The following is a 21190-nucleotide window of genomic DNA, read 5'->3' on the forward strand; positions in this document are numbered from 1 at the left end:
GTTCTTCACATCCCTGTTAAACACTGGCTCCCTTGTTACAGGATGTGAAGTTACCCCTGACGTGAACATCTCTGGTCAGAAGTTTAACATCAAACTTCTGATTCCGGTGGCGGAGGGAATGAATGAAATATGGCTTCGCTGCGATAACGTAAGTTTATCGCCCTCTCTTTGCCCTTTGCCCTCCATCAGCTCATGCTCAGATGTGCCGTGTGGCTGGTGTTAATTAAAATAAAATACAAAATGCCTTCACGTGTGTCTGAACTCAACGTTCAGCGTTGCATGTGAGCACACGTGTGAGTTTGGAGTAGGAAACGAGCCCCTGCTCTTCCTTGGCTTTGTCCCATGGCTGTGGTCTACACATTGGTTTCTGCCCGTCTCTGTGTGTGCTTGAGTCCCTGGGGGCTGGGAGGAAAATAAACTCTCCCAGGAGCTTTATCTGGGGGGGCAGGTGGCACCCCCACGGCTCTGACGGACACGGGTCTCTCTTTGGGGGGCAGGAGACGCAGTACGCCAGCTGGATGGCCGCCTGCCGCCTGGCCTCCAAGGGCAAGACGATGGCCGACAGCTCCTACGGCATGGAAGTACAGAACATCCTCTCCTTCCTGAAAATGCAGCATTTAAACCCAGACCCGCAGCTGATCCCAGAACAAATCGCCACCGACATTAACCCTGAGTGTCTGGTTTCTCCTCGCTATCTGAAGAAGTACAAGAACAAGCAGGTACGTGCTCGCCCGCCCTCCCGGCGCGGTGTTGGCGTGGACCGGGCTGACCGTGCACCCGTTTCGGCGGTAGCCAGTGTTTAACACTACGTGTTTTGGATGTTGTCACTTAATCGGATGCACGCGGTTACTAAAATGAAATGCCAGCTGAAGTGTGTGGTTTCGATCCAGCACCTGGGGATGGCACCCACCACCTTAATTATGCCGTACAGTATGCGATGGTGCACGTACACAGCCTCAGCAACGGGGAACCGTTTATTTTAAATACATTTTAAATTTATTTACATTTATTTTAAAAACGTGGGGAACGGTTTGAAACGGGGGAATGGTTTTTGCCCCTGCCGATACCGAGTGACGGTGCAGCAAAGCATGGGCCAGCTGCCCCGGTCTCTCCCCAGGCAGATGTAGCAGCGATGAGATGAAATCAGTCCCCGGTGCTGGGATTAAAACCCCTTTCCTTGCACAGAGTCCCTGCAGAAATCCTCAGGATCAGTGGAGTTGCAGTTGTTTGCAGTGCTTTAACCAGACTTGGCTGTAATGCGGTTTGCATATTTCTCTCTTTGCTCTTCCACTACTTCCAAATGCCAGTCCTTGAAACATTGCTTCATTTTGAGTTGCTGTGACTTGTGCTTGAACCCCACGCTGCATTCAGTCCATGCATGACAGGGCCGAACTGTTCTGCGCTGGAAATAAATGCATGACTTTCTGAAAGACATTATATGTCAGGACGGTGACAAAAATAAGTAAGGCATTGCTCCATGGCCTTTCGGTGACTTAATTGTTCAGCTGTAGCTCCGCAGCCTGTGTGCGTCAGGCTGGCTGTGGCTACGTACGATTCCTCCAAACCCAGAAGAAGGCAGCAAGTCAGAGAAGCAGGAAAAATGTAACTTTTTATTGGCACAGCACGACGATTTCCTGGCAGTGGAGTTATATTTTATATAGCCCTTATTATTCTTCTGAATAAGCCTTTATATCCACTTGGATGGAGGAGAGGCTGCATAAATATACCATTTTAACATATATAATACCTTCTAGGTTTGAACTCAGTAAAATGGAGGCACCTGGAAAAATATTAGATCGCAGAACTTGCTTACCGTGCAGGTATCCTTGTTATAAAAATAACCTCCATCAAACCGCAGGGATGGGGCACAAGCCCTCGCCCAGCTCCAGGCCAGGCCGGCGGCTGCGACGCAAACGCCGGGTCCCCTATAGATGTCGGCTGAACACCAGATTTAGGCTTTTCCTCTATGGCCGGGGCAGAGCTTGCAGCAGCGGAGGATGTTTGCCGGTGGCACGCACGCGTGCCGGCACGGCTGGGAGGGATGGAAGGATGGAGGCCGCGGGAATGCAAGGAATTTGGCCGCGAGGGTCCCTCCGCGCCCCGGCACGGGGTGAGGAGGAGGAGGAGGTCGCGCAGCCCACAGATGGTGCTGAAATGGGAACTGGCAGTGGGCCTCGCTGGAGGATTTATAGAGGCGCTTGATCCCACACCAGCCCCAGACCCACTCGGGCGGTGTCTGTCTCCGCGTAGGGTTGGAAGGTTGGGTTTGGGGACAAAACCCCAACATAAGCTTACTCACAGCTCTGAGGTGCTCTGCTGGAGCTGGGTGTCGGAGCGGCGTTCAGCCAGCTTGTGAGGACAAATGCGTCCCCAGGAAACCCCCCGGGGTTGTCCACCCTCAGGGCAAGGCCACCTCCCCCCGCAGCCCTGCGTGTCCCAGCTGACGTTATCCTGCAGCCGCTTGTCACCGCGAGCAGCGTCCCCATCATTTCCCAGCATATTTCAAATAAAAGGAGCTATTGAGCTAAGGGCCCACAGTCAGCTACTGAGCTTCCTCTGCGAGTAAGTGGGTTTGAGTTTGTGCAGCGGCGTGGAGAGGAGCGTGAGGACACAGATTCTCCTCTGAGCCAGCAGCTTCGTCCTCCCCTTCATCCACCAGTGGGACCAAAACCATCCCTACACGGTGCCAGCCGGCTGGGACCGCACCGGTGCTCAGGCAGCGCTGGCACGAGGGGCGAGTCTCCGCTCGCTTGTCCGCTCTCCGTCCTTACGTTCACTTTGGCTGCTTTTCTGCCTAAGAGATGGTGCATGTGGTTTTTTTTTTTTTGCTTGAACTTTGGTTTGCAGTTAATTTACACTTTTTCTTTGCTTTGTTGCCGTATTTCTGATTGCTTTTTTTTCTTTCTGCCTCCTTTTCTTTTTTTTTTTTTTTTCGCCTTGCCATCTACAGCCAGGCTATGTAAGAGACTTGGTAAGTGACAGCAACAATAAAATTAAGATAAATTTAAGATAAAACTTGAAATAGTCTAGAACCCCTTTGGTTTGGAGAGCAGCAGTGAAAATACTAACAAAACCCACACACCCCCTGGAGAAACTTGGGCCCTGTTTGATTTTTATAATGGTCCCCAATGATTTACACTGCAAAACTAGAAACCCTACACCAGAAATTTGCCCTGCATTTTGCTCACATCCTGCGTCTTAAACTAGACGAGCCTGAGCGGCTCTTTGCCTCCAGACAGCTCAGATCTATATTTGCTTTTATATGTCTGGAGATACGAAGCAAAAGCAGCTCCACGTTTATCAGCCGTGGTCGCAGGCTTTGAGCAGTCGTAGCTGAAATAATACCTCAGGATAGAAATTATCAATTATCTGCGTTGTTCGTAACCGCGCCGGCTCCCAAACGCCTCCCGCGTCGTTACCCGTTCGCGCGACGGTCGTGGTGCCGCTAACACGCCCCCTCGCCTAAAGCCGGTGTGTCTGGCTGCCCGCAGATCACGGCACGCATCCTGGAAGCCCACCAGAACGTCGCTCAGATGAGTCTCATCGAGGCGAAGATGCGGTTTATTCAAGCCTGGCAGTCGCTGCCGGAGTTTGGCATCACGCATTTCATTGCAAGGTCGGTGGGTCTGCTGGGCAGAACAGGAGGGATTTAATTAATAAATACATGGAGTACGTTAAATCTGCAGCGCATACTTAGCTGTGGAATTTGCACTGGAACTGAAATGCAAAGCATTAATTGCATCAACTTACAAAACCGATTTTACAAGTTAACTCAGCTGCTGAATTTAACACGCGTAGCCGCGTATCACAGCCGTGCATTTATTAATCCCTCGCCGTGTCGTCGCAGGTTCCAGGGGGGCAAGAAGGAGGAGCTCATCGGCATCGCCTACAACCGGCTGATACGGATGGACGCGAGCACGGGCGACGCCGTCAAAACCTGGCGGTTCAGCAACATGAAGCAGTGGAACGTGAACTGGGAGATTAAAATGGTGAGCCGGTGTTTTACACTTTGGCCGCTTCCCCCGCTCCTGTTACATGAGATGGACGCCACTCTTGGGGGTTTTTTTTAAGTTGACTTTGTAAGCTGGCTTTTAAAAAGTCAGGTTTTCACATCACCATTTTCTAAAGCGCGTCCCATCTGGCTACATTAATGTAATACAGTTTCTCCTCCCTTTTCCACCGTCCTTGGAGATCTCACAGATCTTGTCCTAACTGCTGCTAGAGTTGAGTATGGCCCTTAAAAAGAAGCAAAACAAACAAAAAAAGAGAATCTTTCTTTAACGCAGCCATTTATGCACCTAATGCGTAACAATTTTCTCCGGTCACTGAACACCCGCTCAAAAGCAGCTAAATAAAATTAAACTTCAGAACTGGTGCTCAGGCTTGATCCTAACCAGTAACATAAATGTACTGGGCCTTAGCCGTACAAAAATTCATTTTATTTGCAGTACATACTTCAGACTTCCATGCAAGCCATGAAAAGCAACAGCAGACCCTTCACTAGGCTCCGAGATGGGCTTTTACCCAGCCGTTACGTTTGGGTGGACAAACTTTTTGTGGTCCTTTTCAGCACAACCCCCCGATGAAAATTGCCAGGGGTACGTGAGGGCTGTTCTCCTGCGGTTTGCGGCTCGTTAAGAGTGGCTGGAGAAATTATTCAGCTTCCCCTCTGCCTCAGAGTCTTTGTTTTGACCCAGTTGCAAGCCCCAATATCCCAATTATTCAGCTTGGATACTCTGCTGGGAATCCCCCTCCCTCCCGCCGAGCTGTCAGTGATGGGAGAACAAAAAAGTAACGGGCATCAATAAATGAACAGTCTATTCAGTCACTCCAAAATGAGCTCCCCCAGCCCCCATAAAGCATTTCTGCGGCCAAAATTCAACGTACAAAACCAGAATACGCTCGCAGGGAAAACTGGAAAGAAATTCCAGCCCTCGGCAGGTCTGTGCCCGGTCTCTGTTTCACTTGAAGCAAAGAGGATGTCGCCACGTGCTGACCACCGAGCGGTGCAAACACGCCGGGTCGTTGTCTCTGAGTCACCAGAGAACAACATAATTTAAAAAGCAATAAAAGGTATTTCTGTATCTAAACATTTTAACAACAATCATTGCATCATAAAATAAGCTTTAACAAGGCCAAGGGCCGGGTCCTGCCCTTGGGTCACACCAACCCCAGGCAACGCTGCAGGCCTGGGGCAGAGGGGCTGGGAAGTGCCCGGCGGAGAAGGCCCTGGGGGTGCTGGCTGACAGCCGGCTGGGCATGAGCCAGCAGTGCCCGGGTGGCCAAGGAGGCCACCAGCCCCCGGGCTTGTGTCAGCACTGGGGTGGCCAGCAGGAGCCGGGCAGGGATGGGGCCCCTGTGCTCGGCACTGGGGAGGCCCCACCTCGAATGCTGGGCTCAGGTTTGGGCCCCTCGGGACAAGAAGGGCCTTGAGGGGCTGGAGCGTGTCCAGAGAAGGGCAGCGGGTCTGGGGCAGGGTCTGGAGCACAAGTGTGCTGGGGGGCGGCTGGGGGAGCTGGGGGGGTTTAGCCTGGAGAAGGGGAGGCTGAGGGGAGCCCTTCTCGCTCTCTGCAGCTGCCTGAGAGGGGCTGGAGTGAGGGGGGGGCTGGTCTCTGCTCCCAGGTCACCAGGGACAGGACGAGAGGGAACGGCCTCAAGCTGTGTTGGAGAGGTATGGATTGGGTATTAGGATCAATGTCTTTACCTTACCGAGGGAGTGGTCAGGCCTTGGCACAGGCTGCCCAGGGAGGTGGGGGAGTCACCATCCCTGGGGGTGTTCCAAAACCATGTAGACGTGGCACTTGGGGCCATGGTTTAGGAGGCCTGGGGGTGTTGGGTTGGGGGTTGTACTTGATGATCCTAGAGGTCTTTTCCAGCCTTAATGATTCTGTGATTCTATGAAATATCTCAAGTTGGAAGGGACCCATAGGATCATCAAGTCCAAATCATCATTGACATCACTGGTTTTTGCTCAGGCAACAGGAAAAGGCACCTGGTCTAACAGAAAAGAAGCATAAGGCAGAAAGGAAGAGCCTGTGTCAGTGTAACTCCTTCGGGAAGGCGCTGGTGAGGCTCACCCCTGGGTTTTTGCCCTCTAGGTGACGGTGGAGTTCGCAGACGATGTTCGGGTGTCCTTCATTTGCACGGAGGTGGATTGCAAAGTGGTTCACGAGTTCATCGGTGGCTACATCTTCTTGTCAACACGAGCGAAAGATCAGAATGAGAGTTTAGACGAAGAGATGTTCTACAAACTGACCAGTGGTTGGGTGTGAGTCCCATGTACTGTACACCGAGAGGAAACCCCATGGCCATATTAATATTTAACTTTAAAAAGCTGTTCTTTGAAATATGCTGCTTAATAAAGTAAGCTTGAAATGTATCTTTTTTTTTTTTTTAATCATGAAAATTTTTGCATTGCCAGACCAGTTAATCTGTGTGCACTAATGAGCACTTCTGTTAATTTGCTATAACAAGACCGTGTCTGGGCCAGGCGATCGTGACGCTGGCCTTTAGATACAGAATCTGATGGGCAGATCAGGATAAGATTTGACTGACTTAAAACAGCCAATTTTCTGAGAAAACTCTAAGCCATCTTCTCGTAAAGCCATCCAGGGCTTAACCTATATGAAGTCTATTTATCATGTTTAATGCATGAGTGTTCTCTTCCCTTTTTTTGTGTTTTTTTTTTTTTTATTCTGTACATTTGACCTGTTTTGAAGTCGTCCTACCCACAGCTAGAATCGCCATCTCTCCTTTCACACTACATGCACCGGGACTGCTACAGGTGCCTGACATGACTTTGAAGACAGTTGCGTGTGGCCTCGAAGATGATCTTCTGCTAGTCTGTTATAGCTTGGTTTTATCTGTTAACTTGCTTTTTGATAATCATTTATATTGTCCTTTTATTTTTTAATTTTATTTTATTTTTACACCGTATTGTATTATGACACTTTTAGTATTCACCAGCATAGTCACTGTTCTGCCTACGATATGCAAACTTTTTCATTGCCATATGAAGTAAAGGTCTATGAAGTACAGGTTTTGTGTAACTAATGTAAAAAACACAAATTTTATAAGAATGTACAGTTTTTTTAAACTAGTCTCACAAACCAGCTAGAATATTGCATAGGTCTGGTTTATCAGCATTAACTATAGTATGCCTGTAAGGGGTAAGGAGAGTAACCGAGAAACAAACAAAAAAAACAAAAAACCCAATTTCAGTCCAGTAAATGTTTTTTCTAAGTTAAATAGTATTTCAGAGCTGCGCCACAACACCCTCGCTAACTGATACCTGGGGCCAGGACCTCCCTGTTCGTTAAGCCAGCGCAGCGTTAACGCTAACGGGGAGCCATCTCCTGCCCCGCCCTAACGCCGGGGAATAACCAGTGCTGCGTTCCTGTAGTCTATGGTTTCAAGACTATGTATAAAATGCATTTTATTTTAAATAAAAGTAAAATCTTTTATTTAATATTCAGCCGCCGCTCCTGGTGTTTGTGGTTTAACTGTGCTACGGCAGGGCCATGAGGAGCTCCCATCTGATACAGCGACCCCTTGCCACCGCTCCATCCCGCTGCCTTATCCCGAGCTTGCCAAAGCGAAATACCACCAAAAAACAAAGCAAAATACAGTGACGGGGCAGGAGATTCCGAGGCAGCAGCCTTAGCCCTCATCCCTGGCCAGGTAGGTAGTGGGGAAGCAGCTCCGGGGGGCGTGGGGAAAGATGCTGCTGGGAGACATGGAGTCCGTGCCCTGGCGTGACCTAATTTGAAGGCTGCTGTTGGAGCGCTGGGGTGTAAAACAGCCTCAGCACACTGGGCTCAGTTATGTTGGTGAGAAGGAAAATCGATCTATTTGCAAGGTGGGCTTAAAACTTATTTTCAATTGGCAGTGAAATGAAATTGGGTTCATCTCCAGGGCGACCCCTTGACCCCACTGCCCATGGAGCAGGGACTCGGCAAGCGTCAGAGATGCTGCGGCTCCGTGGGGTAGGGATGCTGCCCACGCAGAGGTGCCTGCCAGGGATTCACCCACCCACTCGGCACCATGAAAGCTCCATGCCCAAAAACACCTGGAGAGAGGGGCTGGGGATGCTGCTTGGCCGCATGTGGGCCGGTTCCCAGCTTCAGGTTATCCCATCCTGACATGGCGCAGCCGCAGCGGGGCTGGAGGGAGGCGAGGAGGGACGGGAAAGGGGCGCCAGCGCACGGCTGCTCACCTGCACCTCCAGGTCTGGCTGGACACAGAGGGGCAGGTGACAGCAATGCCTGCAGCATCTTCCCCAGGCTGCGCCCTCCTAGACAGTGCTTGCAGGAAATCATGCATTCCCCCATCGCTGCTGCATTTCTGCAGTTAGCCGCTTATTTTCTGCACCACCTGCTCTTGGACAGGTTGCGTCCTTGCTCCATAGAAGCAGAGGGAAAGGGTGGCCCAACGGTGCCAGGCGATTCCACCGCAAACGACAGCGCGGCTGGGTCAGAGGTGTGCTCGGGATGTGCCAGGGATGCTCCCAGCCCTGCCCCACGCCCACGGGCTTGTTGTTTTGGGTGCTGGCAGCTCCCAGCTGCTCAGCAAGTCCAGGCAGCCCCGGGAGGCACGCGAACGGAGGAGAGGCGTGCATGCTCCTGGCAGGAGGCGCTGGGAGTTTCTGGATGCAGGAACGGGTGAGGCACAGCACTAAAAACGTGCCTGGCCTGGAATAGCAGCGAAGCTGGTTGCGTGATGGGGATGGCTCACTGAAAAATATTTACCTCCTATTTCACAGCCTGAGGTTATGCGGAATGGGGAGGTGTAACAGAGAGAGAAAAGGTGGGGAGAGAAGATGCAGCCTCTTGCCCGTCCATCCCCAATGCCTCCGCGCCGAATCGGGGCCCGATTTTGCAGCTGCGGGAGGCGATAAGGCAGGAAACGCTGAGGGGAAAGGCAGAGGAGGTCGGGGAAGGGGCATGGGAAGGCAGAGGCTGGTTTCAACCGCAGCCCTTCCCTGCGCAGCCCTCCAAGGATGAGAGAAGCTGGGTGGGAAGTGGGGAGCGGTGTGGGCGCTTGCAGGAGGCTGGAAAGCAGCGAGGGGGTTGCGGGGGGCTTCAAGGTGATCCGAAGGAGGCTGCCGAGTTTTCTAGGCTGTCTTTCCTTTCTCCTTGGATGAAATGATGCAACTGAAAATGAACTGTTGGAGTGGAGGGGGCAGGGGGGGATAAAAAAAATCTGTGGTTTATCTAAAGTCTGGAGAAACACCAGATAAAATAGAGCACAAAGCTCATCACAAGCACCGGGCTGGCCGGCACGGATGGGAACTGCCGCACGCCAAGGCCGGACACGGCGGTGAGGACGGAGCACGAGGAACACATTGCAAGATGGCTTGGGGAAGTGAGAGCTGGAGCCCGTGGGAGGGGATGGACGACTCACCCAGGGACAGGCAGCAGCGACAGCAAGCCGGTGCCAGGACAAGGACCATGGCGTTTGCTCTGCTGCTCCTCCCATAGTCACCAGCCATCGCTGGTGGGATGATGTTGAGTCAAAGGGAAACCAGGACATGGTGGGCACAGAGGGTTTCCAGCCATGTGTGGGAGGCCAGGTGGGTTTGGGGGTGTTTGGGTATTAAAGCCAACAACGGAGGATGAGGAGGGTCTTGGCAAGGCAAGGCAAATCCCAGTTCCCCAGCACCAGCACTGAAGGGAGACGTGGAGGTATATTCTGCTGATGGAGTGAAATCTGGTTGTGGTTGACCCTTTTGGGTAAACAAAAAAGTAAACCAAAGTAAAAACAAAATGAAAACCAAAGAGAAACCAGCCCGTGGGTGTTCGCAGCCCCCTGGGTTGACTCAGCCTCAGGGAGGAAAAGCAGGAACTGTCTGGCATCCACAAACTGGTGGCTGCCCTGGGGAAAAAAAAATTATCTCCAACTATTTTGATAAGCAGATGATGAGGAGGGAGGTTCAGAGCCAACAGGGCTGCTTAAAGCCCAGTTTAACTGAAAAAAAGTGGCAGAGGTGCCTGAAAACAGGATTAATCCAGCCCTACAACAGCAGGCAGGGCCAGGGGGATGGATGCTCCTCCCATGCTGACCCTGCTCTAGGACCTTGGGGCGGGGGGGGAGGAAAAAATAAATCACTTCACCAAAAGGTACTGATGCAAACCGGCTGCCAGGGTGAAAAAAAACCACTTCACTTAATGCACGCAGGGGATTTGCATGCCTGTCTGAGCAAGGTAGCGGCTGGGGTGTCGGCTAGGATTCATACAGCTTTTTAAGCCCCAAGTAATTTAATACGGTGCAGATGGGCAAGTCACATAGCGGTTTTAAAGCAGGAACAGCAGAGTTTTGTATAGGGGAGAGATTTGCAGCCCCATGGAGGTTTTAAAAACAAAGCAAAAAATAAATATCTCCAACACAGGGCTGACACCTGCAGCGAGGAGGGGTACAGAGGCACATCCCGCTGCTGTGAATCAATGGAAAGATGACATTTGGGGAAGCTGGTTGGTTCAGGGAGCAATAAGACAAAACGACCTCCAACAGGGTTGCTGCCTGTGATCAGGACAGACGGGAGCATGGGGCCTGTTTCCAAGGGTGCCAGGGGAAAGCTGTCTGCCGTGGGATGGCCACCCTGGGAAGCAGGGCTTTCCCGCAGCAGGCAGGAGCTGTGAAAGCTCATCAAATTAATCCATAGTAAAACCAAGGCAGATGAGTCATTTCAGCATCTCAGCCCTGCAGGAAGCACAGTGGGGACTTTCCAGACTTCGGGCTGGGAAGGGGCTCCTGGGTGGCCTGTGCAAGCTCCCTGGGGCCAGCTGGGTGTGAAGGCACCTCCCAAACACCCAGTGCTCACACCCCGGGTGATGTGAGCACCTTCCCCGGCCTCCTCTGGCCCCTTCAAGCCCCTCGCTTGGTTGATCACTGGGGGCCAGGAGTCTGGCAGGGCTGGGATCAGCAGCATCTTTCACCCTGACCTGCCCCGCGTGCTGCGTGAGCCGGAGGAGAGGGTCCCTGGGCAACCCCACGGGCACTCGGGGCCACCAGGGATTTACCCAGCGTTGCCTGGGGACGCAGGAAACCCAGACCAGGCGTCGCCACCAGGATCCGGCCCAGAGATGAAACCACGCATGGATGTGAGTTGCCTGCTTTGGTCTGGCTGCTGAGAAACTCTCACTTCCCAGGTGTATTACCAGGGGTGTATTAACCCTCGTCTTCAATGCAGGAAAGGATGGTGAAGAGCCAAAGCCCTCGGCAGCGGCACCAACTCGGATGGCAGGAGCGGGTTCATCAGTCTAATTGAATTCAGACTGATCAGTGACGACGCTTGCACGGCTCAAAATCTTTCTGGAAACCAGTGGTGTTTCTATTTGTTTTCTTTAAGTATCATAAAAGCACTGCACGCTCTTATTTGTGGCACCAAGGCACTAAAGAGATAAAAGATCTATAAATATCTGCTGGATGTTATAGATTTTAAAAAAAAAAAAGTGCCTTCCCCCTTGCATCTTTTCCCGTAAGCACCAGTGCAATGCGGTCCGAGCAGCCTGGCCTTGCTCCTGCTCCCGTTTCGATTGGCATCCCAGCCTTCCCTTTGAAATCCCCTGCATCCCTCCAGCTGTTCCACATATTTCAGGCTTGAGTCTCCCCCCACCCCGCTCAGAAACTGCTCCTTTGGTTTCTCTTAAGCTCCTCTGTCTGGTTTTCATAACTGCAGAATGCAAACAGGGGACTTTTCCCAGGGTGTTATCGAGGCTGCGGGTCTGTGATGCCCCAAGGAGGCAAACCTGTACCTTCCCCACACGGGGAGCCAAAAACTCACCTGGGGGAAGCGTGGCGGTGGGCTGGGGAGGGAGAGGATAGGAAACACTAGTTTAAGAAGAATTCAAAAACTCATCATGCCAAACTGACCCCGAAAAAGCTGGTGGGAAGCTTACATTGGTTTGATCAGCATTTTATCTGATCCCTGTAAGAGGCTGCAGCGTTTGCACTTTGGGGGGGTGGGGGGGGTGTTCTTTTTTTAGCTTGACACAGGAGCATCAAAATATTTTCCTACAGCCCCAGTGAGCCAGAAAGGCTAACCCCATATTTTAAAGTGACTCAAATATGCAAGAACCTGTCAGATACTGAAATTATTCAGAAAGTTTTCCCTTTGATCCCTAGTTAAGACAAAGACCTGGAAATGGAGCTTCCCTGCGCTGGCGGCTCCCAGCGAAGCCGCAGATCCCCGGCTGGTGGGAAGGCTCTGGCTGGAGGACTCCCACTCCCCCTCCTCTGAGAAAACAGCAGTTTGAGCAAATAAAGCATTTGCTCTGGGTTTTTGGGGTTGTTTTTTTTTTGCTTTTGGTCAGCAGCTGGTCTGCCCCTAACGAGCAAGCTGGGCTTTGATTTCCTGCCTGGGAAAGGGGGCGTAAAAGAAATGGGAGAGGATCTGGGTTAGAAATTTGACTCACGCCAGGGACCCCAGCTGGGAATTGCTTCCCTTTGTCCCTTGCCTGGGGACATGTCCCAGAGGGAGGCACCAGATCAGTTCAGGGGAAGCATAAGGGGCCACCGGGAAATTCTGGTGGTGCTTGGAGAAAGCAAAGACCCTTTTCCCCAGCCTGGCTCAGGAGAGGCTCCACATGCCCCTGCACTGCCCTCCAAACCGGGCTTGCAGGATGGGACAACAGCAGCTCTATTATTTCTCTTGTGCAATTCCTTAATCTCAGGGCAGAGCACCGCTGCTGATCTCAGGTGTTAGCTTTGTCCTGCTGGCAGGCTGCTGGGAGAGAAGGTGATGGTCCCCAGCCAAATGAGCCCATCTAAATCCTGCTTTCACCTTTCACCGCCGCATTTCCAGCCGGCTCTGCCGCCTGCTCACCCAGGGCAGACAGCAGAGGGGCCAGCCCAGCAGCGGGGAGCCCGCAGCCAGCTCCCAGACATCTACATCTGCCCCAGCCACCTCCCCACCTGCTCCTCTTAGGGCTTTGGCAATCACAACATCGAGCATCCTGAATGCACTAGGCAACGCCTTACCCCAGCCAGGCAAAAACCTGCTGGTCGCTATCGGTGACCTTGAGGAAAGAGTTTTGGGTGTTCTGCTTTTGCCCTGACGAGGCAGAGAGGCAGAGAAGGGCTCTCAGGAAAGGTAAACCTGGAAAGAAGCAGCCCAGAAAGTCTTGGAAAGGCCCTAGGTGTAACGCTGGGAGCTTGGGATGCGCACAGATTCAGGCAAAACAGGGTGAGGGAGGGTGTTGCAATAGGTCTGAGACCAAGCCAAACAGGCGATGTCCCTACCTAGAGCTTAGGTCCCGTCTCAGCGATCGACCAGCCCGTCCCCTCTGCCTGACTCCCCCCACAATGACAAACACCCCAAGTTGCTCCCCCAAAGCAAACATGCAGTAAATACACCCTCAGCCAGCCCAGACCCCAAGGCACCCCCATCTCTGCCCATCACGCCAGAGGGACAGAGTTGCCCCGAGGCCACCTCCAGCCCCCATCCCTGCCGTGCCCCATCCGGGGCAGCTGTCTGGAGGGCCCACATCTGACTCATATCGTCTCACAGCTGAAAATCATGTGTCAGGCACTTCAAAGGCCACGGCCTTATAGCCGAGGGGCTCCCCTTGAACTCAATGGCAAGCCGCCCCGCCGCAGGGTCCGGGTGATGGCCAGGGGCGGCTGTTTTATCTCCTGAATGTTTTTCCCCTTCCCATAAACAGAAGGAGCGGATGGGAACATGTCTGAGTCCAATGGGGAATTGACAGCGGGAAGGAAGAGGGGTGTTAAATCTTCAAAAGCACTGACGTGCCAGATACTGGAAGAGACACTGAGAGCAGGTAACGTTGCTGGGAGGGGAACAAGCTGAGCGCCAAGGAGAGCACTAGGTGAGCGCTTCTAACATTCTCCTTTTATGCAGAGTTGCAAGAAAAGAAAAAGAAAATATTTCCAATGACCTAAAAGATGAGCAGACAGACCCTCCCAGCCCTGCAGCAGCAGTTCGTGGTGGGACGAAGGGCCGCGCTGCCCCAAGGGTGGAGCTGCCCCTGGGCACGGCATGGTGCACAGTGCAGAGTCCGGCCCTGACCGCTCCCCCAGCACCCACAGCCAAACCCCCTGCTATCTCAGATGCCCTCATGGCCTGGGAATAAGCACATCTGGAACTGCCGCTTCCCAAATCATCCTTCTGCGGCCAAGCCAATCCCAGTCCCTTAACGACACTGTTAATTAATCCAGAGTACAAAAATAGCCCTGCAGGATTTCCTGCCTCCCCTCCTTCCCCTCCAACAGCACCACAAGGTAAGAGGAAGGAGGAGAAACTCATAAAGCAGAATTAAGGGAAGATGCTCCGGAGAACCCATGGTACAATCCTGCATTATGGCTCTCATTTCATTCGGAACAAACCCTGTCCTTCCCCTGCCCATGCACACCCATAGCACAGCTCATCCTTCCCATCCCACGCATGCATCACGCAGGCCTAAGCCCTCCAAGACACACTAAGTTTTGTTAAATTCACATTGTTAAATTCCTGGGGAGCGCCCAGGCGATGAGGATACAGGCACGGTGGCAGGGACCTTGCTGCCCGCCTGGCTGCTCTGCGGGAGCGGGTCCCGACACAGAGTGAGATAAAATCTGATGTGTAATACCTCCACCTAGAGGGTGGCCAAGAAGGCCAACAGCACCCGGGCTTGTGTCAGCACTGGTGTGGCCAGCAGGAGCCGGGCAGGGATGGGGCCCCTGTGCTCGGCACTGGGGAGGCCCCACCTCGAATGCTGGGCTCAGGTTTGGGCCCCTCGGGACAAGGGCCTTGAGGGGCTGGAGCGTGTCCAGAGAAGGGCAGCAGGGCTGGGGCAGGGTCTGGAGCACAAGTGTGCTGGGGGGCGGCTGAGGGGGCTGGGGGGGTTTAGCCTGGAGAAGGGGAGGCTGAGGGGAGCCCTTCTCGCCCTCTGCAGCTGCCTGAGAGGGGCTGGAGTGAGGGGGGGGCTGGTCTCTGCTCCCAGGTCACCAGTGACAGGACGAGAGGAAACAGCCTCAAGCTGCGTCAGGGGAGGTTTAGGTTGGAGATTAGGAAAAATTTCTTCACTGACAGAGTGGTCAGGCCTTGGCACAGGCTGTCCAGAGAGGTGGGGGAGTCACCATCCCCGGGGGTGTTCAAAAACCATGTAGACGTGGCACTTGGGGCCATGGTTTAGGAGGCCTGGGGGTGTTGGGTTGGGGGTTGGACTTGATGATCCTAGAGGTCTTTTCCAGCCTTAATAATTCTCTGATTCTGTGAGAAGGGTCAGCCAGGCAAGATGGGCCACAGGTGACCATGGCACAGCGAAGCACATTCCTCATCGCCTGCCAGCTGTGATTGAAGAGGGATCACTGCCTGAACATGGAGATGGACCCGCTGCAGGTGGCCCCAAGACACCAGGAGTGTGTCCATGGCTCGCTCTGGCCATGGCACGATGCTCAGTCCCACGAGTGTATCAGTCACTGTCAGCACCCAGTGAGCCTGCAGCCAGCTCAGATCCGAAAGCCCAGCTGTCCTTTTCCACCCCCGGGACCAACTGCCACTCACTGGTTTCACACACGAGATTCATGGCCATCCCATGGGCAATTCTCTGAGTCCTTCACTCAGGGTGTTTCCCTCTGTTGTCCCTCCCTTGCTGACACCTGGAGTTTCACTCCTCCCCAGCATGTCCTAGGGCACAGAGGTCTCTGTAAACAGTCCACACAAGAAGTTAAAAACTGGTGGGGAAATCAGAGCAAACACACATCTTGTCACGGTCCCCCTCCCAGTGCTCTGATACACCCAGAGCTAAAATAGCCCCCAAATCTGAAAGTTTGTTCTCTGTACCCACATGCCAGATCTGGGTTTCTTTCTCTTTTTTTTTCAATCACAGATCCATCTGCAGTTTGGTCAGAGATAAGAAGAGCTGGGACGTGCTTACTGTTTCATCCAGGCCCTCTGCCCATCTCCATCCAGGATTGACTCCACTAGAGCTGGGGGTGGGTTGGCCACAGTCTCCCCACCCCACGCAATAGGGGTGGGGGGTTCCTTCGGAGGGAAATTGGGGACTGCTCTCCCCGAACCTGGCTGCATCTGGCTGAAGCTCAGCACAAAGAGGGGGTCAGGGATGGAGGATGCAAATACACCCAGGTGTGGATGGATGGATGGATGGATGGATGGATGGATGGATGGATGGATGGGTGGAAGGAAGGATAGATGGAGTAAAGCCACTGGCACAAACTGCCACCAGGTCTAGTTGTGTCCAGGAGGGCCATCACCCTGGGCAGAGGAGGTGGGAGCACCACGCAGGAGCAGCTCCCCTTGGCACAGCCCACGCAAAGACCTTAGCAAACTACTGAAGCAGTTCAGCTGGCCTTGCTGATCCTCCCCAGGCATGAGGAGGCAGCCAGCAGTCACCACCATCCTGTTCTGAGAAACCCACTGTGTTTTATCCTCCCGTCTCTCCCAGGCCCACACCTTCGCCCACTGGCTGCTCAGTCTCTTTCAGGCCCCACTCACTTCAGCCCCACTGCCCTTCCCGGGGGATTCCTGCCTGCATCGCACTGGCTCTGGGCATGGGAATCAGCCGCTATTTTTTATCCTTCTCTGCAACCTTGGAAATCGGAGACCAAGGGAACATCAGCTTCAGCTTCTGTTTAACAACCACCTCTTATCACTGCTCATACAGTGCAGCCTAGGCGGAAGACAAAGCATGTCCATTGCGATGGATAAACAGAGATCACGCCTGCCAAGCGGTTTGCCCGGCAATATTGTCCTCTGCCTGCTCAGCTGCCCGGATTAGGGGTGCGCTTCTTCCCAGGCCTCGCGGTCCCCAGCGGGATGCAGGGTCCGGCTGGCGAGGCAGAGCCTCCCCATGCTCCCGGCTCGCTGGTTATTAACCACTTACTTCCAAACTGCTGCACGCTTTGTCCCGGCAGCCGGCTGCTGAGGGACGTGCCAAGGCTCTTCTGCTGGGGCCGCTGCTGAGCCTTCGGCCGGGGTGGCTGCAGAGCTGCCGTGCCAGGACTCACGTACAATGAGGGTGCAAAAGCTCCCTCCTGCCTACAGCTCCTCTCCAAAGCCCTTCCTGCTGCTCACCCCACCAGGGCAGCAATTTTGCCTTCAGGTTTCAGATGACCTGATGGTGCAGGACAGACAGTCACCCGTGCCCAAATCCCAGCTGCCCCACGGCTGTGGAGAGGCCAGTTTTGTCCCTTAAATGTATCCGCCAGCATCCATGTAAGGGGAGAATAAGAGACGAGGGCTGTATTTCCTTTGAGGAAACTTTGATCCTGAAGTTAATTGAGCTCATAGAAACACAGCCTTTGGGAAGTACAGGGAGGTCCTTCTTGACTAGGCCACTGATGGGACATGGGGTGAGGCAGCATGTTTGCACAGACAGTCACTAGATAAATGCCACCTTGGTGCCACCAGCTTGTATTTGGTGGAAGGAAAAAAGGTAAAAACCTGTTATTTACTCGCTAATCCACCCAGAGAAAATGGCTTATCGAATCCACAGCGCTCAGTTTGTACGGGAAGGCTGGGATGATCTGTCACACGGAGTGCTCTGCCTGCAGCTGAGGAGAAAATGTTAGCTGCAGGGACCGTAAATCTCCGGAGTTACGTGCAATGCACGCACCCTCGTACCCGCTGCACGTAGACTCAGGACGCTTTGGGGTCAGAAGTACCATTTAGGCTGTGTTCCCCGTTTCTCAGCTCAAAGCCAGATCCATGCTTGATCTGATCCCAGCTCAGATTTTTGGGGTGAGCTGAGGCTATTTTACAAGAAGTAAAATAGCCACATCCAAAGGAAGGCAATGGCAATAAATAGGTTTCTTGCTGGAGCTGCTCTCACGTGTTTTTTAAGCCCTGACTTGGACTCTGAGCCAGGATATTTGAGTATTAACGAGGCGTGATGCTGTTAACCTCAGGTGGGGATTTTCTCCATTAAAAAAAGAGTGTTTCTGGGCCACGGGTGGGAGAGACAAGAAACCTGGAGACACAAACACACATTTCTTCCAGCCTCTGCAGACAGTGGGCTGGGGCTCCCCCTGCAAGGGCAGCCTCTGCTTCATTCTGAAAGCAACGGCTGGGGCAGGAGGCTGTGACACACCTGCGGTTACTAACACTTCCCCTTCCCCTGCAGTTAAATTCTATTTGGCTTCTTGGCTAAAGATCGGGTAATTATTTCCAGCGAGGTAGACACGTTCCAGATGCAATTCTTCTTTCAGAACTGCGCTAACGCTACCATAAACCCCAAAGAAAAACCATTTCCCAGGTCCCGGGTGGCCATCTGGATAGCGGCAGGGCTTTGCTGAAGACTGCCAGGTTTCCCCTACGGCTATTAAGTTTGCGCAGGTATTTTGTTTCTTGCTATCCATCTGTGGGCAACATTTGGGGGGACACAGCAGCATCTTTCTTTCCTCTGGCAGACAGATGGGGATTAAGCGGGCGCTGGGTCCTCTGTGAAATCTGGGTGCCTGTGGCTGGTTTATGCAGCTCTTCTGCAGACATTTCCACTGCTCAAGGTTTGTCGGTGGCCGGATACAGCCTGACCTAGGAGAGATTAAAAAGAATCAGAGAGGCTGGTCCCTAGGTATACCAAGCCCTGAGCATCTGTTTCCAAAACAGAATGTAAACAATTTTATTGTGGCAAGGATTTATTCATTCTTGCGGCCCTGTGTCATACGGCCAAAGGAAAGGAGAGCGCTTCTTCTCTCCTCATAAAGCAGGGTGTGTTTCAGACTCAGACACTTACATCAAGCAAGTGCATGGCTCCTTTCCCATCTTTCTGACTGTCCCACAGTCACAAACTTGCAATTTCCCTGCCTTGTGACCTCCTTGTTCCAGCGCTGGCAAATACAGAGCAGTGAGAGGATATCGCTTTGCTGTGGGTTGGGTTTTTTTTTCTTCCGCCTGCAACAAAACACGCCGCAGTGGAGCCAGCAGAGAGGAGATGAACGCATCCGTGACACAAGTGGAAATGTGTTATTTCAACTTTCCCCTTGCTCTCCAGCAACCAAATCCTGGCCTCGGAGGTACCGGGGAGATTTATCTGTTGGCTGCTGGGAATCCTCGCCAGCTCTAATCGCTTGGCCTTTAAAAAGCCACCGGGTGGGACTTGGAGATGTCTCAAGGAGATGTGAGAGCTCAGCAGCAGCCACGTGCCTTTCGCCAAGCTTTCCGTAAGAAGCGAAGCCTGTTTCATGCGTGGACTCCCAGGAGCCTTCGCAAAGCGGCTGAGCCCTGATCCAGTTTCCCCTCGCTGGGTACACTAATGCAGTCCTTCCCTGCTGGCCACCTCTTCTTTAGAAGCCCGTAAGGGCACCGCCACCTCCTTCCAATTTGGTTAAAATTAAAGAAAAAGCTTAAAACTTACCACACGAGGAGCAGGGGGGTGGCTGAAACCCAGCTGGCCCCGTTCCGCCCTGCCTGTATGGTTGGCTCAGGTTTTGCCAGAGGGTTTTGGACAGGCGCTGGAAGGGTGTAAAGAGCAAGCCTTTGTGAGACGCTAATCCCCTCGGGACAGCAGCCCTTTTCCCAAATGTCTCGAGGTTCCTGAAATGGGAAGGGGGTTTTGGAGGCGCTGACAGAGACACTGTTTAGTTTAAGCCCCTCTGTCAGGGCAGGTTTCTTTGCTCTCAGCTTGCAAACCCAGCTGAAGAGGGTCTGTTCCCACCTCCGCCCGCAGCCTGGCAAATTCAGCTTTCCTCTGGAAGGTTTTTTTCCATCCAGATCATCTCCCTGCTCTGGTTTAGCCTCAGGCTACGACAAAATCCACGTGCAGAAAGGTTTCTGTCCTCAAGCCAAGCTGAAGTCAGTACCTGTGTGGTAAACAGGGCAGGACGAGTACTCAGGACTAACAAAAACAGCCCTACTGGGGCAGGGCAAGAGGTTTAACCCAACCAAAGGATTTTTTTTTCCTCATTCTGCAATGTTACACTGCGGCACAGTGGGAGCTCTGGAGGTCAGAAGCGGAGATAGCACGGAAGATAGCACTGCTCAGCTATTAAATACCACGGGCCAGATGTACTTTCTGGGTCAGGATGTCCCTACACAGCCGATTGCCGGAAACTGGGAGGATGTATCTGGATAAGACTTGTCCAAAATGCACAGTATTCCCCGTGCAGGTCCAGGACCTCCGCTCCGAGCCTCACTGGGGAGAGCTGGGCTGACCCCATGTGGTCATGGCCTTGTTACAGCATGATTTTATTTTTAAAATGTCATGACTTTTCACAGTTACTCAGGTAAAATGCAAAATCTGCCTCACATCCATAAAAATCTTTCCACCAAGGAAAAGCCACAATGGAGGGAGTTAAGCTAAATCCTGGTCTGTCATTTTTCACACCGTGTAAACACATCCAAGCTCCCAGTCTCCCCATTTAACCAGCCAAAGCTTCCCCGTTTCTTTTCATGCATGGAAGCAGGATATGGTGTTAATTTTTTAGCATGGATGGGACCTTTCCACTCCTCTTAATCCCTCAAAACAAAGGAAACAGAGAAGGGACAGGAGGGGAAAGCTCACACCCAGGTTGTGTCTTTCCTTTGCAATAAAAGGTTAATAGTTGCCATGATCCCCAGCCCTGGCTCCACCAGACAAGCATCGCCCCCAGACTTTGGGCGTGCCTGGGCTCAGGGAGGTCGGCGTGTGTCATCTGGCCACTCTGGGCCCAAAGAAGTAAAAACTAAGTAATGTTGATTGTCTCCAGGGTAACGGTGAGTGATTCATTCTGAGGGTAAAGTAACAGGGGGAACAAACATGGAAAATGATAATCATGTTTCAGAAGTATGTTGTGTAATTATCTTGTTCAGCAGGCCTCCTGCTCCATGCGTGCCTTGGCCTCAGCTGTAAAACAGTCTCTCAAGATTATCTCTAAGTTGGTTTTTTTTTCAGCGAAGAGGAAGAAAAACTCATGCCCCCCCCCCGCCCCCACCAGCCTTGGAGGCTGAACGAGGCCTATCGCAGCACTGGGCAGCAGGGCTTGTCCAAGGGCAGTGATGAAGCCACCAAAAATGATCCCCTAGAGATGAAAATCATCAAAGCAAATGATGCTTTCATGATGAAAGCTGCTGCCACCTGCGATTCCTCAGGAGAAAGAGGAACCTTTGTATAGCCCTTTCATCTGAGCCATCCCTCCACAGGCACCCGTGAGCCCCTCCTGAGCTGTGGCCAGCTCTGGATTAAAGAGATCAGGCCTCCAAAGCCACCAAGCAGCTTCCAGGAGGAACTTTGGAGGCCAGACCCCAGTGGAAACA

At 52.7% G+C, this 21190-nt stretch overlaps 1 protein-coding gene across 4 annotated transcripts in view; it reads left to right on the forward strand.

The window, feature by feature from the left end:
• The window catches only part of FERMT2 (FERM domain containing kindlin 2), a 51694-nt gene extending 44220 nt beyond the window's left edge, over positions 1–7474 (forward strand). For 2 of the 4 annotated variants that reach the window (XM_064461116.1, XM_064461118.1), the window contains 6 exons: positions 42–148; positions 498–719; positions 2951–2971; positions 3492–3616; positions 3848–3989; positions 6099–7474. In XM_064461116.1, the coding sequence (XP_064317186.1) occupies positions 42–148; positions 498–719; positions 2951–2971; positions 3492–3616; positions 3848–3989; positions 6099–6272 (791 nt within the window). In that variant the 3' untranslated portion in view covers positions 6273–7474. The remainder of the gene's footprint in view (positions 1–41; positions 149–497; positions 720–2950; positions 2972–3491; positions 3617–3847; positions 3990–6098) is intronic. The other 2 variants (XM_064461117.1, XM_064461119.1) reach the window with 1 other exon arrangement.
• The last annotated feature ends 13716 nt before the right edge of the window (positions 7475–21190 follow it).

The sequence above is a fragment of the Phalacrocorax carbo genome, chromosome 9 (assembly GCF_963921805.1).
Source record: "Phalacrocorax carbo chromosome 9, bPhaCar2.1, whole genome shotgun sequence".
In the NCBI taxonomy this organism is placed as follows: Eukaryota; Metazoa; Chordata; class Aves; order Suliformes; family Phalacrocoracidae; genus Phalacrocorax; species Phalacrocorax carbo.